This window comes from Kwoniella mangroviensis (assembly GCF_000507465.2).
Source record: "Kwoniella mangroviensis CBS 8507 chromosome 1 map unlocalized Ctg01, whole genome shotgun sequence".
Lineage (NCBI taxonomy): Eukaryota > Fungi > Basidiomycota > Tremellomycetes > Tremellales > Cryptococcaceae > Kwoniella > Kwoniella mangrovensis.
In genome coordinates this window covers 4,776,714-4,792,159 of record NW_027062533.1, presented here as the reverse complement: position 1 = coordinate 4,792,159, position 15,446 = coordinate 4,776,714, and the positions used below count along the sequence as shown (strand labels likewise).

General features: G+C 45.2%; 5 protein-coding genes across 5 annotated transcripts; 3 read left to right on the top strand and 2 right to left on the bottom strand.

The window, feature by feature from the left end:
• Positions 1 to 696: 696 nt before the first annotated feature.
• Positions 697 to 2,693, top strand: I203_101784 (uncharacterized protein; the record flags this gene model as incomplete). The annotated part of the gene is made up of 11 exons (XM_065516950.1): positions 697 to 750; positions 829 to 921; positions 991 to 1,045; positions 1,105 to 1,224; positions 1,298 to 1,544; positions 1,626 to 1,683; positions 1,750 to 1,801; positions 1,872 to 1,974; positions 2,041 to 2,051; positions 2,122 to 2,525; positions 2,586 to 2,693. The coding sequence occupies 11 exons, from the start codon at positions 697 to 699 to the stop codon at positions 2,691 to 2,693; spliced, it is 1,305 nt and encodes a 434-aa protein (XP_065373768.1).
• A 392-nt stretch (positions 2,694 to 3,085) lies between these two features.
• Positions 3,086 to 4,845, top strand: I203_101783 (uncharacterized protein; the record flags this gene model as incomplete). Its single annotated transcript, XM_019150599.1, has 5 exons — positions 3,086 to 3,220; positions 3,291 to 3,551; positions 3,628 to 3,750; positions 3,818 to 4,600; positions 4,693 to 4,845. The coding sequence occupies 5 exons, from the start codon at positions 3,086 to 3,088 to the stop codon at positions 4,843 to 4,845; spliced, it is 1,455 nt and encodes a 484-aa protein (XP_019000192.1).
• Positions 4,846 to 5,164: 319 nt separating this feature from the next.
• Positions 5,165 to 9,260, bottom strand: I203_101782 (uncharacterized protein; the record flags this gene model as incomplete). Its single annotated transcript, XM_019150598.1, has 16 exons — positions 5,165 to 5,596; positions 5,681 to 5,746; positions 5,807 to 6,034; positions 6,095 to 6,169; positions 6,223 to 6,320; positions 6,376 to 6,602; positions 6,660 to 6,809; positions 6,869 to 6,967; positions 7,028 to 7,089; positions 7,144 to 7,290; positions 7,360 to 7,576; positions 7,642 to 7,756; positions 7,815 to 8,427; positions 8,484 to 8,521; positions 8,570 to 8,661; positions 8,725 to 9,260. 16 exons carry the CDS (start codon positions 9,258 to 9,260, stop codon positions 5,165 to 5,167), a joined length of 3,195 nt encoding a protein of 1,064 aa, XP_019000191.1.
• Positions 9,261 to 9,775: 515 nt separating this feature from the next.
• I203_101781 (uncharacterized protein) lies at positions 9,776 to 13,671 on the top strand (the record flags this gene model as incomplete). Its single annotated transcript, XM_019150597.1, has 13 exons — positions 9,776 to 9,962; positions 10,022 to 10,349; positions 10,411 to 10,528; positions 10,586 to 11,354; positions 11,409 to 11,576; positions 11,632 to 11,771; positions 11,829 to 11,920; positions 11,977 to 12,289; positions 12,344 to 12,425; positions 12,483 to 12,538; positions 12,596 to 12,682; positions 12,737 to 12,877; positions 12,934 to 13,671. 13 exons carry the CDS (start codon positions 9,776 to 9,778, stop codon positions 13,669 to 13,671), a joined length of 3,219 nt encoding a protein of 1,072 aa, XP_019000190.1.
• A 565-nt stretch (positions 13,672 to 14,236) lies between these two features.
• On the bottom strand, positions 14,237 to 15,043 carry I203_101780 (uncharacterized protein; the record flags this gene model as incomplete). Its single annotated transcript, XM_019150596.1, has 1 exon — positions 14,237 to 15,043. The coding sequence occupies one exon, from the start codon at positions 15,041 to 15,043 to the stop codon at positions 14,237 to 14,239; it is 807 nt and encodes a 268-aa protein (XP_019000189.1).
• Between the last annotated feature and the right edge of the window lie 403 nt (positions 15,044 to 15,446).

Sequence of the window (15,446 nt, the reverse complement as noted above, 5' to 3'; positions counted from 1 at the left end):
ATGGTAATGTGTTATAGAGATAGAAAGATGGAATACACAAGAAATGGCGTTCCGTTGTGTTCCTTACCAGTTGTATAAATAATTATAGTAATTATGCCATCACCGCTCGGATGCAAATATGTTCAGACCTGTTCATATCGACTATCATCCAATCATATCACAATATGTTGCTGTTGTATGAACGGGAACTTCTTACTGTTGGTAGCGCCAGGAACGATCGAATGGAAAGCACACATCAGACACACAATCAAAAGGAGATTGATGTGTATGTGGATGTGGATGTGTTTGACGAGATAACCTCAAACGCGTCCTTTGTACATTCGATTTGGACCTACTGTCAAAACCTTTAGGTTCTTCCCTTTCCTCCAAGGACATGATCGGATTGCCTTTGAGAGATGGGATTGTACCTTTACAAAAGTGTACATTGCACTGCTTTTGGATCCGATGATACAGTATATCGTCAGATGGACCAGGTGAGGTAGAGTGAGGTCCACATGATGAATTGGGGGTTCGTTTCCTTTAGTCTACTCCAGAGGATCTAGCCAAAGATCGAATGATTACACTCACATATGACAATATATCATAGATATATATGTAGCTGTGATATCAGAATGATCTCATGATTTTAGATATACTTAACCCCATCATAAGAATCTCTAATCTAATACTTATCGTATCCACATACAGAACGACAAGATGGCTACCGCAAATGACTGTAACATGAATATCGCCTGTATACTAAGCGTTTCGGTGAGCATCCGACATCACTCCTTCTTCTCCATCATCTCACGTGTTGGCTTATCGGTGTGATGCACCTTGAATGTATAGGCATTGGGATTCACATTACATCATGCATGGAAATTCGATAGATGTAGATGTCTATTACCCAAGAGAAAAGAATGGTTTAGGGTGTTACTCACCGTAAATAACCATATGTCCCACTATCAAGCGAAATGGAAAAACAGCTGATAAGGTTTATATATGGTTCAGTGGATGTTGATTGGATCTACGGTGATGATTATAGGTTGGGCAGTAGGATGGACTCGTAAGTCTTCTCTCATCTGTATGAGCTCAACTAAACTGATGACGATTTTGAAAATCTAGTGATCAAATATCATCTGGGATGGACGACGATACCGCCGTATGGAGCTATGCCATTCCCTCCAGCAATGTATGAGCAAAAATATAGAGATCTTAACTTACCTTATACTATCATCTTCAACCGTATGCATCCCTACGTTGTACCTACTATACGACACATCGTACTCTAACCTTATTTACTCTTTCACATTCTCAGTGGCATTCTCCATTCAAGCATCTTTAAACGCCGAAGAAGGTCTATACTGGTATCATCTTATCCGAGCTGTCCGACAGCCTAAATCTGCAAGATCATGGTTAACATCTTCCTTCTTCTACGCTTGGATCATCATCTCCATCATTTGCACGGTTTGTCAATCGGGTTTGGGGTGGATCCATTCAGGTGAATTGGATCTGGATATGCAGATGTCGAGGATCATGACCGTACATGGTTGTGTGGAATTTGCGTAAGTATAACATGGGAATAGATGGGATTATGAGATGAGCTGATTGTGAGATGGTGGCATGTGCACGGGTTCCGGTGGTAGAGTGGTGCTTTCATCTTCGGTTGTCATTTGGAAATTCCCAGCGTTCCTTGCAGATGTAGTGAGTGGATCTTCCTGCCCGAGACGAAGGACATCGTACACTGACTTGGCTGCGGTGGTATCGTAGAAAGCTTCAGGTGCTGGACCAGATGTTCGATCAAGGTTACATTTCTATCATGGCGAGTTCTCGCTCAATAATGCCTGAAAAATTGTCGAAAAAGACTGAGTCTATTTCTTGTTTTTCTGTAGAGGCCAACAAGATTCGAAATTTCTTCCGGGCTGTATTCGCCATTTGTATGATGATTCTCGGTATTGACGGGTTGACAGATGCCAAGAGAGTCCATTTCAACAAGTAAGTTGAATGACTTTATTGAAATACGTGTCTAATCTGATTTGCCTCTATTTTCACAATTTATAGTCTGGCTTCTGGTAAGTTGAGTTCACATTCTCCTTCGTGTATATGGTCTCAGAGCAGCTAATGATCTCAACCCGTCTCAAGACCTCCTGACTCATATCATCTTCGGATCCTTCTTCTTCGTCCTGATAATCTCGACTTTACTGTATCTACCAAGAAGTTGGACACCAGACAACGAAACGTTCAGAAACCAAGTGATGGTCGGTAATCCCGATGCGCAGATGAGAGGCGCCATTGAAGGTGGTAATTTAGCCAGTGGGATCGCATTGATGTCATTACTCCGAGAAGGGGGTCAATGGGATAACGATGATGATCTGAGAGGAACCAACAGATTATCCAGAGTCAACGAGAATCCAGATCAACCTCGTTTTGGCCATCTCGAGGTACCCCTACCTGATTCTGGTGTTCGTGATGAATGGAGGAATAACGCTTTGCAGAAAAAGGGAAGTTGGGATTCCGAAGGCTCAGAGCTGGGTATGCCAATGGCTGTGAGTGTGACCCAGTCCGACGAGACGAGAAAATAAGAACAACTGATGAGTTGGATGTAGTTGGAGAATTTCACTTCACCCATAGCTATCCATTCTGCAGAGTCTGTTTCGCCGAGCGAGATCAAGATCCGTATCGAGCAGGAAGTGACGAGAGATGACATGGTGTAGAGTAGACCACTTTCTAATCCGGCATTAGCAATTCTGAGTGATAATTAAGGTCCGAGGCTACTCAATTAGGATAGTTCTGTAATGATGTGATTAGATGCGATCACTCGGTTGATGATAACCGAATGAGTCTGATTCATGACGATCCATCCCATTGCGCCATCGATGACCATGTCAATCTATTCAATCTATCGCATCAACTCCTTTCTCTTCTGCTGTAATGTTTACAAATTCATGAATAGTCGCACAAAAGTCAATGGGCTCTGATAGACTATATATAGCTCAGAATTCGTCAGAGCGTTTCGTCTCTGTCACATCTAATCGACTAGTCACCACGGGCTATTTCCCCAATCTACTCGTTTTGTCCCCCTCACAATCATACTGTCTCGGCTACGATGTCTCGACACGATCATTTCTCAACCCGAGCGATCCACATCGGATCTGAACCTGATCCATCTACTGGTGCTGTCGTACCCAGCCTAAGCGTGGCTACGACTTTCAAACAAGATGGAATCAACAAGCTTCTCGGTGTAAGTGATATTCAATTCATTGCACTAATCCAAGCTCTCTTGGCTGATAAATCGTCTTGGTGTTTATAAGGGATACGATTATTCTCGTTCTGGTAATCCAACTAGATCAGCGTTAGAATCACTCCTCACTTCACTCGAGACTTGCCCTTCTCAGACTATCTCCAACGATGCGAGGCACGATGCCTCCGGCGGAGAGAGTTTGGTATTCGCCTCTGGATCAGCTGCGACCGCTGCTATAGCCCAGTGGGTGACTTTGTCAGAGAAAGAAGGAGGTGCAGGTGGTAAAGACGGTAATGGGCACGGAGGGCACATTCTAGCTGTAAATGATGTGGTAAGTGTCATCGCATTCCTGCGACTGCACGGGTGTTTGCCAGGTTTCACTGATGCGATCGCATGCGACGTGTTAGTACGGTGGTACGGCCAGATATCTCTCTCGAGCTAGTCGACCTACGGGATTAGAGGTTACCTTCTTGAATATGGAAAAAGCTGGTGAGAAGGGGATCAGAGAAGCCATCAGACCAGATACCGAGGTAAGTTGGTCATCGGTCTCCAAGCCGTTTATGGGATATGACAACTTACACGAATGGCAATTTTCAGTTGATTTGGCTTGAGCTACCTACCAATCCATTACTTCTCGTTCCTCCTGTCCAACTCATCTCCAATATCGTCCACTCGTTACCATCCGATACTCGACCCTTGATCCTGATCGACTCGACATTCTTATCGCCATACTATTTCACACCGTTAATTTCATCTAATGGTGATCACCCTCTGGCGGATATAACCATGTCATCATTATCCAAATACTCATCTGGTCATTCAGATATCATCTTGGGTTCCCTGACGATCTCTCCTCTGACCAACAAGGTCCGACCCAATCTGTTAAAGGGATTGAGATTCCTGCAAAATGCGATGGGAGCATCACCATCACCTAGAGATTGTCATCTGATGATTCGAAGTATCAAAACTTTATCAGTCAGGATGATCAAACATGGTTTGAACGCTTTGCGATTATCTCATTGGTTGTCTACCCAAACTGATTTGGTAGAAAGAGTTAGATATCCAGGATTGAAGACTGATGAATCGTTCGAATACGTTCAAGACCTCATATCGAAAAATGCCAAGAAAGAATTATCCTATTTAGGTTGGAAATTCCCCTTTCCCCTCAAAACCTCAGAGACGGAAGGTGTAGAAGAAGATAGTTTGGAGTTTACTAGGACTTTGGGTATACCGTTTGGAGGGATGATCACTTTTGCTATCAAGGGTGTGACTGCGCAACAAGCTGAGAAGTTCTGTACCGAGTTGAGGATCCCTATTTTGGCTGAGAGTCTTGGTGGAGTGGAGAGTTTGGTCGAGGTCCCGTATGGGATGACACATGCTGTGAGTGACATCGTGAGCTTGATCCTAGACTGGCTGAAAGGAACGATTGTATGAGGCATATAGAGAGAGATCTGGGCTGATGATGGATGTAGCATCTCCCACAAGAAACACTCAAGGAGTTGAACATTACTCCTAACTTGATCAGGTTCAGTGTGGGGATTGAAGATTACGATGATTTAGTGGAAGATATCGAACAGGCTTTACGGGCTGCTCGAGGTCAAGTCAATGGTAACGGGCATGCCTGATGAGGAGGCAAGAAAAGATGATGAGTGGGAGATATGATTCAAGTCGTGTTGTACATGTTGGACATGTGAGAAGCTCAAGTTCATGTTTTTTGTGTATAATATTTAGCACTATCCTGGTTGTATATGTCCGACAATGATGGTGTGATTCTCTGTATATAGATCCTTCACATATCTGTTCCGTGTATGAAAGTCACCTGTACAAATCGTTTATGGGCAGCGAAAGCTCTTGTGTAGTTCGAAGTGCATGATGATTGTTGATACAAGCGATACAGCAATGGTCTTTGATATCCAGCTCGCAGCATAATACCTTCCAGATACATCACTGTTTTTCTTCTGTTCCTTCACTCTCACTCTCACTTCCACTTCCATTTTCTTCGCCCATCTCGATATCCCCATCCTCATCTTCGTCACCCTTCAGTACAGGCAACTCTCTTTTCTCCACCTCGAATCCCAATTTGCTAAACCCTTCTTCTACCTCTTTCGCCTTTGACGAAGAAACACTTACAGCTCCCATAGCTGTCTCAGGCTTGAACAGGGGTAGGAAGTACTTCTCAATCGCATTCTTGATATCATCCAATGTGATCGAAGGTAATTTCTTCAAGAATTCTTGATCGTGGTTCTTTCCTATACCTTTTAGAACTTCATTCAGGTACGCCGTGGAAGCTGCGTCGAGGACTGTTTCGGATCGTCGAGCGAAATCGTACGTCATACTTGATCGACAACCGTCTACTATATCTTGATCTAATTTGATCTGCAAATTTCGGAGAGAACCAAATCTCACCATCAGCTTCTCAAGCCTCGCAGATATGGGTCTAAAAGACGAGCTATCACTTACACTACCATCGACTAAACCTTGCATGATCTTCCCAGCAGCTTCATAAGCCAACATAGCATTTGGACTCTGTAATTGATACATTGTCATTAGCTTTTCTCCGCTTGGAAGCGTTTCCTAGCAACCCACCCTGTATACTGTGAACCCGACCAATCCGGGTTCGGGATAAACAGCAACATGGGCACCATAAGCCAAACCACTTCCTCTAATGGATTTCCACAAATAACTTTCCATCGCGTTCAAGACCGAAGCGGCCAATCTCAAAGCTGGTAAATCGGAATTATCGAATCCCGATGGACCTTTGGCGTAATGCTGAGAGTAGGACCCTTCGATCGCTGGCATGGGTACGATGATGCACTAAGTAATGAAGACTATCAGTTTCGAACGGTCTGCATTGTACGTGGTAATTGGATTGACCTTCTTTGATGGGTTCTTACCGAGTTCAGAGAGGGTTTGACCTGACGTGGAGATGGGAGCGAGGGGTTTGGCCTCCTGCACAGTAAAGCGTAAGCTCAGGACGATTTCCTTCGAAAGAAACTGCTCACCTTGAAAGGAAGGAACGACCTTTCGAATACTGATCTCGGTTTATCCAGACCTAACACATCACCCCGAACTGATACTCGGATCTTGCTAGGATCGATCACTATTTACTTGAGATCAGGTTTCATTCTAGTAGAGATGGAACAGTGAATACTGACGTTTGGATCTCAACTCCTCTAAAGCCTTGATGACGGTCTCTGGCTCCTTTTCCAACAATTCCGCCGCTTTAGGTATAAACTCAAGCCTGCTTAAAAGTTCACATTTCTGAGCAGATGAAATGGTTTCGTCATATGCTAATCTATTAGCCCATGCAACCGCTACTTCAGATCCATCTCTCTTCTCTTGAGGAAGCTCTTGGAGAAGCCTCGCGACTATGACGGACAGTCTGATGAAGGTTAAATCAGCACGAGCTTCTAGCATACATAAAATGGAATGTACATACCGCTCCTTGTCAAAGATTACACCAGTCATGAGATCCCTGATCCATGCTACTGCCTCTTCGTATCGCTTAGTCTCAACCTTGAAATGAACACAAAGCACTTCGGCAAACCCTCCTCTGAATTCGAAGCAAGCTTGCTGCCATATCGTCAAGCTGTTTTAAAACAAGACAATTAGTTGAAACACTAAATTCGATATGCTAGGTAGACTTACTCGTTCAGCTGATCTACAACCTGCTCATGTGAAAGCTGAGTACCATCTGCCCGGTTGACACCGAGGCTGAAGATGGAGCTGATCAAGAGGTTAAGGTATCTGGAACAGACAGTTTGTAAGCTGAAAACTGGTCATCGCGATGGGTCCCAATTAGCTCACGGGGCAAGATGCGTGGGTAGTCCAAAGGTATCGAAAAGAGCGGAGACGATGACGAAATTGGACTGATGATGACGTGTTAGCTATTCGTTCTCGATGCGATAAAAAATGAAGCTAACCTTGACGTGTGAGAAATGAGCTTGGTAAGGTAACTCCGCACCATCTGCATCTATATACTTTTGGACTTCTCCTTGATCGACCTTCAAGTCTTGTCCCTTCGCGTTATTGATAGCGGTTTCGACAGGCACCCAAGTAATACCAGCAGGCTGTAACACCAACAATTAGCATCTGAAAATAACATCCGAAATTACCAATTGGAGATCGATTTCACTCACATCGGTTATAGGGAAACCTGAAATCATCTCTGTTGGAGGTGGAACATCACTTTGCTTTTTGGCATCTTCCACTCTCTTTTCAAGCTCTTTGAGCTTCTCCTCGCCCAATTCAGCTTTCCTCTTCTCAACTCGCTCCTTTTCATCTTTCTCAATTTTCTCTGATAACGCCGCCGAGGGTTTGCCAATCACTGTGATAGAAGGGGCTGCAACATAGTATCTGTACACGGGTCATCAGCTGAGAACAGCGGAGGACAGATCACCAAAAGGTTATCCGTTACCTACTGGTCGAGGAGGGATATCCAATCTTCAGCTTTCCACGACTCAAGTACCTTGTATTCTTTCAGGTCTTCAAACGCTACCGGAAGGTCTTTACCATTCTTTTCGCCGTACAAGAAGTCTACACAGAGATACTTATCAGCGAGATCGATCTAGATAATCTTCCAAATCAGACTGACCTCCAATGACAACGTCAGCCAGGACATCTGTAGCTCTACTTTCCATGTAATCCAACAGTTTCCTCTTATCTTTCCTCAAAATCCTTTTCATTCTCTCCATATCTATACCTTCTTCTTTTACAATCTTCATCAATTTCGTTTTGATATCATCACCGATAGAATTCAGATGTTTGGCAGGAACATCGGTGATACCAACTTGAAGTTCGTTATGGTTGACCCTATCAGCAGAATCGAAACTTATTGAAGTACATAGAGGTTTTGAGATTTCGATAAATTCCTTTGATAATGGTGAAGTAGCTGTTGAGGTGAGGTAATTCCCCAAGAGCTTCAATGCGGTATTTGTAAAATAGTCTATTGGTGGTGGACCCAAATAGGTTAATATTACTTCCCCAACTGATTCATCTTCTTCCATGAATTCAACTACTTTCGTCACTGATTCCGGTATACTGAGTCTATGAGATGTTGTAGTTTCCACGAAAGGTCTTTGCCAATCTTCTGGAGGAGTGATTTTGGGTTGATTGTTTCGTTGTTCCAAGATCAGAGGGTCTACTTGTTCATTCAATACTCTGAATAACTCTTCCGGGGAGACAGCACCGTCAATGACAAGGCATAGCTATGAGTCAAAGTCAGCTAATGGACTTTGAAGATGAGTGCAGTTTTTCAGCTCACGTTATAAGGCTGATAATACCTTGCATGATAATCTCTGACTGAGATATATCGTCAGCGCAATTGGGACTTTTGATGATGAGACTTACTCTGTTGAGCGGTCAACACTCGCAACTTGTGCAAAAGACCTCCTGTCTCGCTTCGATAAGCTGATGTAGGAGGGTAGAGGGTTCTCTGGATCCTGTTGAGGTGTTAAGCCCTGAGCATGCATTCTATAATATGATATAGATCAATGATGACTCACTCTAAAGCCATAAGATCATATGAGGTATTCTCCCTTCCTTGCATTTCACTATACACCACACCTGAATCCTCTCCGGCACCATTGATATGGTACACTTCCGTCACAAATCCTGCATCATCTATTGTTGGATGTAGAATATGATCGACATAGACAGGTAACATCTTGAGGAATCCTTCGCTCCCCGCTGTAGCTATCGTATAAGCCGTATGATCATTCGCAGTCCAGGCGTTGGTACCGTTGCTTCCTGCTCTATTGGCCAATGAGTCTAAAACACCTTTATATGGATACTTTTTCGATCCCAAGAATATCAAATGCTCCAAAGTATGTGGCCGACCGGTATCATCGAAGATCTCAGAGGCGATAGCGAAATAACCATTGGTGACTGGTGCCTGATGACTACCTAGCACGACGGTCAGACCTGTCTTCTCGCTCCTCCATTTGGATACTGTCACTGGTGCGTACTCGATGGGAAAAGATTGAAGAAGCTTGAACGATCCGTAGTCTTTGGCAGAGGTGGAGGAGTGCGTGGAAGCCATTCTGAACGACTGATTTGAAGATAAGTCACAAATTATGGATCGAGGTGGAAGTCGGTTTATATAAGTACGGGACAGTCGATGAGATGGGCTGGCTCGAGAGAGTGGACCACCGACAAGACGAAGCTGAATCATATGCCCTGGTACACCAATGCAGCGTCGAGTAAATGTTGATGACTAGTCGGATCACATATGTAGTTCCATAGTTCCATGGAAACAGGACTTGATCGACATCCAACTTTCGACAGCGAGGATGGATTAGATCAGTATCTATCATAACCGATCCACCCTCACTCTCTCACGGTGACCCGGAAGACGGAGTGGTGGCAGGATCTCCGTTGTTCATTCAAGTATGAGTAGCGGTTGACTGGATTCGAATCAACCGATCGCTGTTTTCAAGATTACGATTATGACGAAATGGTACAGACCGCATTCAAGTAGTTATTTGTTGACATGATTAATATCTCATCCGTTCACCTCACCTTACTTCACATTTCATCTGATAAAATACCATAGACATGAGCGCATCAAGGCCCAAGAGTAAGAAGGTCATCCCCAAGGCTCAACCGTCCACCCATCCAAAGCTCACCCCGAAACCCAATAAAGCTCCCGTCATCCACAAGTCTCCCGCGAACGGAGTCAGGCGACATGTACCACCCCCGAGCGCAGAAGTCAAATCGTTGATGGATAAGGGCAAAGGCAAAGGTAATTGGACACCAATTCGGACTCCAATATCGTGTGACTGACACTTGTCTCGTGCATAGCCAAAGAAACTTCCGCTCCTCTATCTGTACATACCATCAGCAGCGATGAGGAAAACGAAGATGACGATTTTGAAGAAGTGCCTATACCCTCTGCTGCTGGACCATCATCACCTTATCCCGGTACACCTACCACCAACGGTAACATAACGGCTGGCACTACACCCGGTACGAATACGACTGCACCGAGTATAGATTACGATCTAGAGGGATATGGTGAAGATAGTGACGCAGAGAGTGGTGAGGGTGAAGATGACGGTGTGATCCACCTCGAGATAGGCGGAGAGACGGCTGAAGAAAAAGCAAAGAGGATAGCTTTGGCCCTGCGAAAGTGAGTTCAGCTTGCTACTCTAGAAAGATTGGCAGTGGCTGATGTGATATGGGATTTCTAGAAAACCGATGACTTCGAAAGATCGAGCAATCCGGCTGGAGATACATAAAATGCATGTGATAGCTCTTTTGGCAAGTACAAGGATACGGAACAAGTGGTGTAGCAATACTCTGCTCAAGGTAACTATTACGAGGTACACTAGACAGAAAGCTTCCGCTGACTTGCTGATATGGTAGGCACGGCTCCTGTCTCTTCTTCCACATCCTTTACAGTCCGCATTCAACATCCCTCCATCTCGTTTCCCTGATAGAGCTCAGCGATCGCGTCTGTTCTTCGATGCGCTTCAAGATCTCGTCACGTGGTGGTCTTACTCGTTCTTCGATGTATCGGATCCGACGTTGGGTCTGCGGACTCGTCCGTGGGATGAGATACAGGAAATAATCGATCAACTACCGAAGCTCACTAGAGCAGATCTCACACCAGGCCATTATCTTTCGGCCACAAAAGAAAAGGTCAAAGAGAGGGAAGAAGCTCTAGAGAAGATGTCGGTCGGAGCAGGAGCCGAGAAGTTGAGATCGGTGAATAGTATGATGAAAAAGGCTTTACAGCAAGAAGGATCTAGGGATATTTCTGCTCAGCTATTCGTAGCTCTAGCAAGGGCTTGTGGGCTTGGTGCGAGATTAGTGGTCTCCCTGCAACCTGTGCCGTGGCGTGCGGAGAAGGTGGTCTCGAAGAAGAAACCCGTCGGCGCTGGAAGAGGTGGACGTACAGTGGCTAGTAGACAGGGCATGGGACCTACGACAGATGAGGACGAAGAGGACGAGGATGAATTCGAGGAAGTACCTATACCAGGTGAAGAGGAACCTAAAGAAAGGAAAAATAACGTTAGAGCGGCCGGAACAAGAAGATTGCAAGATCCTTCAGATCTGTACAGGCTGAGGCAGCCCAAGGCTGCTCCCCAGACTGTAGGTCGACCGTCAAAGCCAAAAGCCAAGCAGAAGCAAGGTAAGATACGAAATTCCCATACTAGCCGGATATTTGCTGACGTATCTTTTGTAGATCTGTCGGAACAACCACCTGTGTTTTGGGCGGAGATATTCAGTCGTTCAGATCAGAGATGGATCCCCGTTGATCCCGTCAGAGGAATTATAAGGAAGAAGACGCATTATGAACCGACATCAGATAGCGGGCCGATAAGAATGGTATATGTAGTAGCATACGAAGAAGGTAGGTGATGATGCACCCGATCAGACTTGTCACCAAACTCACAGGGGTTGAATAGATGGGTTTGCCCGGGATGTCACCTTGAGATACACCAAGAACTTCGGGTCTAAAATCAGCAAACTTCGAGTACCTGTCAGAAAAGATGAACAGGATTGGTGGGAATCAGTGATGGGATATCTGACTAGACCTTATCTTCTGGTGAGGCGTCTTCAGACTTGCAAAATCGTCAGTCATTAGCTGATCTGAAGCGAGCAGAATCGAGATAAGGTAGAAGATGCCGAATTTGAAACTAGTCAGATATCGGAAGCCATGCCTCAGCATATGAGTGGCTTCAAAGATCATCCCATGTAAGTGGTCCACTCACCACTAAAATACAGGGTTTGGGCTAATGTTACCCATTCAGATATGTCCTGGAACGTCATTTGAAGCGAGAGGAAATCATTGAACCTAGAGCGAAACTCGCCGGAAAGTTCAGAGGAGAGGCGGTATATCGACGAGAGAATGTTTTGACTTGTAAGACCGCGGAGACTTGGATGAGGGTCGGTCGAAGGGTAAAAGATGGACAAAACCCTTTGAAGATGGTGAAGCAGCGTGCCGTTACTTTGCAGAAGAGACGAGCTCAGGAATTGGCCATTCAAGAGACGGGAGAAGCTATTCAGCAGGGTTTGTATGCAGAGAAACAGACGGAATTGTACATACCACCACCCATCAAGGATGTAAGTGTACACAACACCACGGTGTACCACAGCTGATTCTGTGTCTGATTGTAGGGTGTTATACCGCAAAATTCCTTCGGCAATATCGATCTTTATGCTCCGACAATGTTGCCTGCGGGAGCTGTCCATCTGCCATGTAAGTCGCTCATGTATGAGCAGTGATAGAAAAGATCATCCCTGACACCTATATTAGACAAGGGAATTGCGAAGGTCGCCAAGACGCTGGACATCAGCTATGCTGAAGCATGTGTAAGTCCGGTCCATTCACATACATAAGAGGCTTCTTTATATATGTTTCTTTTGCAGACCGGCTTCGAGTTCAAGAAACAGCGTGCTATTCCGGTCATCAACGGTATTGTGGTGGCTAAGGAGAACGAAGAATTGGTCATGGACGTGAGTAGTCTTCATCTAGAGGTCACATGCATTGTATACTGATAATGTCGACAGGCATATGCCGAATCTGCGGCTGCTGCCGAGGAGAAGGAACGGATGAAGAAGGAGGAGAAGGCACTCAGGCGCTGGGCGAAGCTGATCAATGGATTGAGAGTCAGATTGAGATTACAGGCGGAATATGGTACCGGTGAACAGGTGGGCTCAGATATCCTAATCACGCGATTGACTGAAGCTAATAGAGGTGCGTTTAGCTGGATGAGTCCTCGGCTCTCAACCCACTGGCCGATCCTTCCATGGATCCATCTGATGTCCAACAAAAGACGAAGAAGTCTGCTGCTTCGGTCTTAGCTGCGGCTCATCAACAGGGTACCGCTCAGTGGACTGAGAGAGTCAAAGATAGGTCACCGAGTCCAAAGAGTGAAAGTGAGAATGAGATGGAAAATTTACCCCTGACGATAACCGCAACAGAAGACGTTGTACCACCTGAAATTATACCGCAAACATCGGAAGATCGGATAGAAGAGGCAGAAGACGTCAAGCCAATTGAGATCGATTCTGATTCCAAACTAGAAGCTGTTCAAATACCTCCACCATCATCTGGACGAACCACTCGAATCACACTACGGTTGAATGGCCAAAATGGTAATGGTGCCACGACCAAGAGTCGACCTCCCAGACATGCTTCGGTGAGATCAACGAGAAAGCGGAAGGTGCAAGAATCGGAGGAAGACGAAGCGCAATCCACGGAAGAAGGGGAGGAAATGGAGGTTGCGAAGCCAAAAAGACCTGCTCGAGGTAAAGGCCGAACATCGACGACACCAGCGAAGAGAGCTAGAAATAAGGTAGTGGCTGCACCATCTACCGAAGGCGTGACTAGAAGTTTGAGAAGTAGAGCTCCAAAATCTGCCCAACAGGCAGAGGAGGAGGAGGGGAAAAGGAAGAGATTGCAAGAAGCGCTGGAGGAAGATAGCGATGTCGATATGGAATAAGCTTATGATTGGTTGTACCTTTTACCTTTGAAACATGTAAACATGCATGTACCTAAGGATTACAGACATACGAGAGAGTTTATTGTTGCTCAGCATCGAGTCAGGTTTGTGTCCTCATCAGCCGGACAGGCTGGACGAGGAAAACAACATCTGTTAATGTCAACATGATCGTCGCAGAAAGAAATAGTAAGATGGGAAATCAGGGATTGGGGCAGTATTACTTATTGAGTTGGCAGCTCGTATATGCTTATTGGATGGGTCGGTCAAACCTTTCCGAGGAGGATCAATCAAAGGAAATCACAAATATGAGACGTTCAAGAGCTTTTCCATGACGAGCAGTGTCATCCATCAGCGGCTTCGTACCAACCATCAACAACGAATGTGGCGTTTTAGAGAAAGCTCTTTCTTTTGATCTACAACAGTACGTGACATTCGGGTCAACGGAGGTTTGTCTTCCTCACATCTTTCATCGCACAAATATGCATCGAAGATCTAAAACCCCATGAAAAATAACATGGACAGCCCCAATTCCTTCAGCTGTGAATGTCATTTAATTATGTAACTTTCACCACCATTGGCAATTTGTGATCTGGAATTCAGCCGTTAACACTTCTTTCCCACTAACAGGGATCCGTCGATCTGAGTCGCTTTCCGACCAGGAGAATGTCACCTCTGTCAAGTTATCACCTGGACAGTCCCTCTCCTTTGAAAGATTGAAAGAAGCAGTTGTCATGGTGAAATTTTCAACTCCCGAGAGATCAATTTTTTCCCCCAGCCACTCTTTCCGGTGAAAATTGAGATGATTCATGATTCTGATAAAATCGGGAATCGACCTTTTTAGATTAGCGAAGTCATCGAACTTGTCATTTCTGATCGGACCGTCGCTTCCAACTGGCTGATACAAGCTGGGGTTCTCCCGAAGCGATCCCGAATGTTGAACAAACTGAGAAGCGTCCACGACAAGCTTGCTTTTCAGCGTGATACTTGCGTCACCTTTACCTAATTTTCTTTGATCCGCTTCATCAACTATACCGAGGGCACAGGGTTTTATGGTCTTCCACTCCGAAATGAGCTCGACCTTGTCAATGGGATTCGAAGACCGGTTGTCATTTTGACGTTCCTTGCTAGCTGGTATGAGACAGATACTGTTTCTGACTCCAGTCCAATTAGAGACACCACCATACCAATCCTTAGTCCAGCTGTCGCCCTCGAGCTGAGCGATGGGTCTCGAAGCAAACTTGAAGGGGGATCGAGCCCCATATTCCTTGGCGGTCGATGAGTCGGGAAAAAACATGGAAATGTTCCGAAGATAACTGTTCCTGACCATGCCGGCTAGACTCGAGGAGTCAGCATTATTCGAAGAGGAAGACATGATGCTGGGGTTGTATTGATCGTCTGCACTCAACAAAAGTGAATGATCGAGTTGTGGACTTGGTATCCATGTATTTCTCAATGCAGTGAAATCACAAAGCTCAACCAGCTCCACCGTCTCATAGCTTAAGTTCCTCTGATCAAGAACCAACAAAGGAGGTAGCACGTATTCTTAGGAGTCAAAGGGAAGATGTCCAGTTATTTCCAACTTTGCTACCAAGTGGCTTGACCTTTACTATTCTCACTTTTCGGTCCTTTGACGATGGGTCACTAGAGGAAGACATGAGTGGACTACTTCGAGTGAGACATGTGGCGTCAACTTACAGTAGCATTCGTAAAGGCTCCTTTTGGGTTGATTTTCCCAAAGATCACAAGGGATGTCAGTTAGAGGTGTACATAGCCCT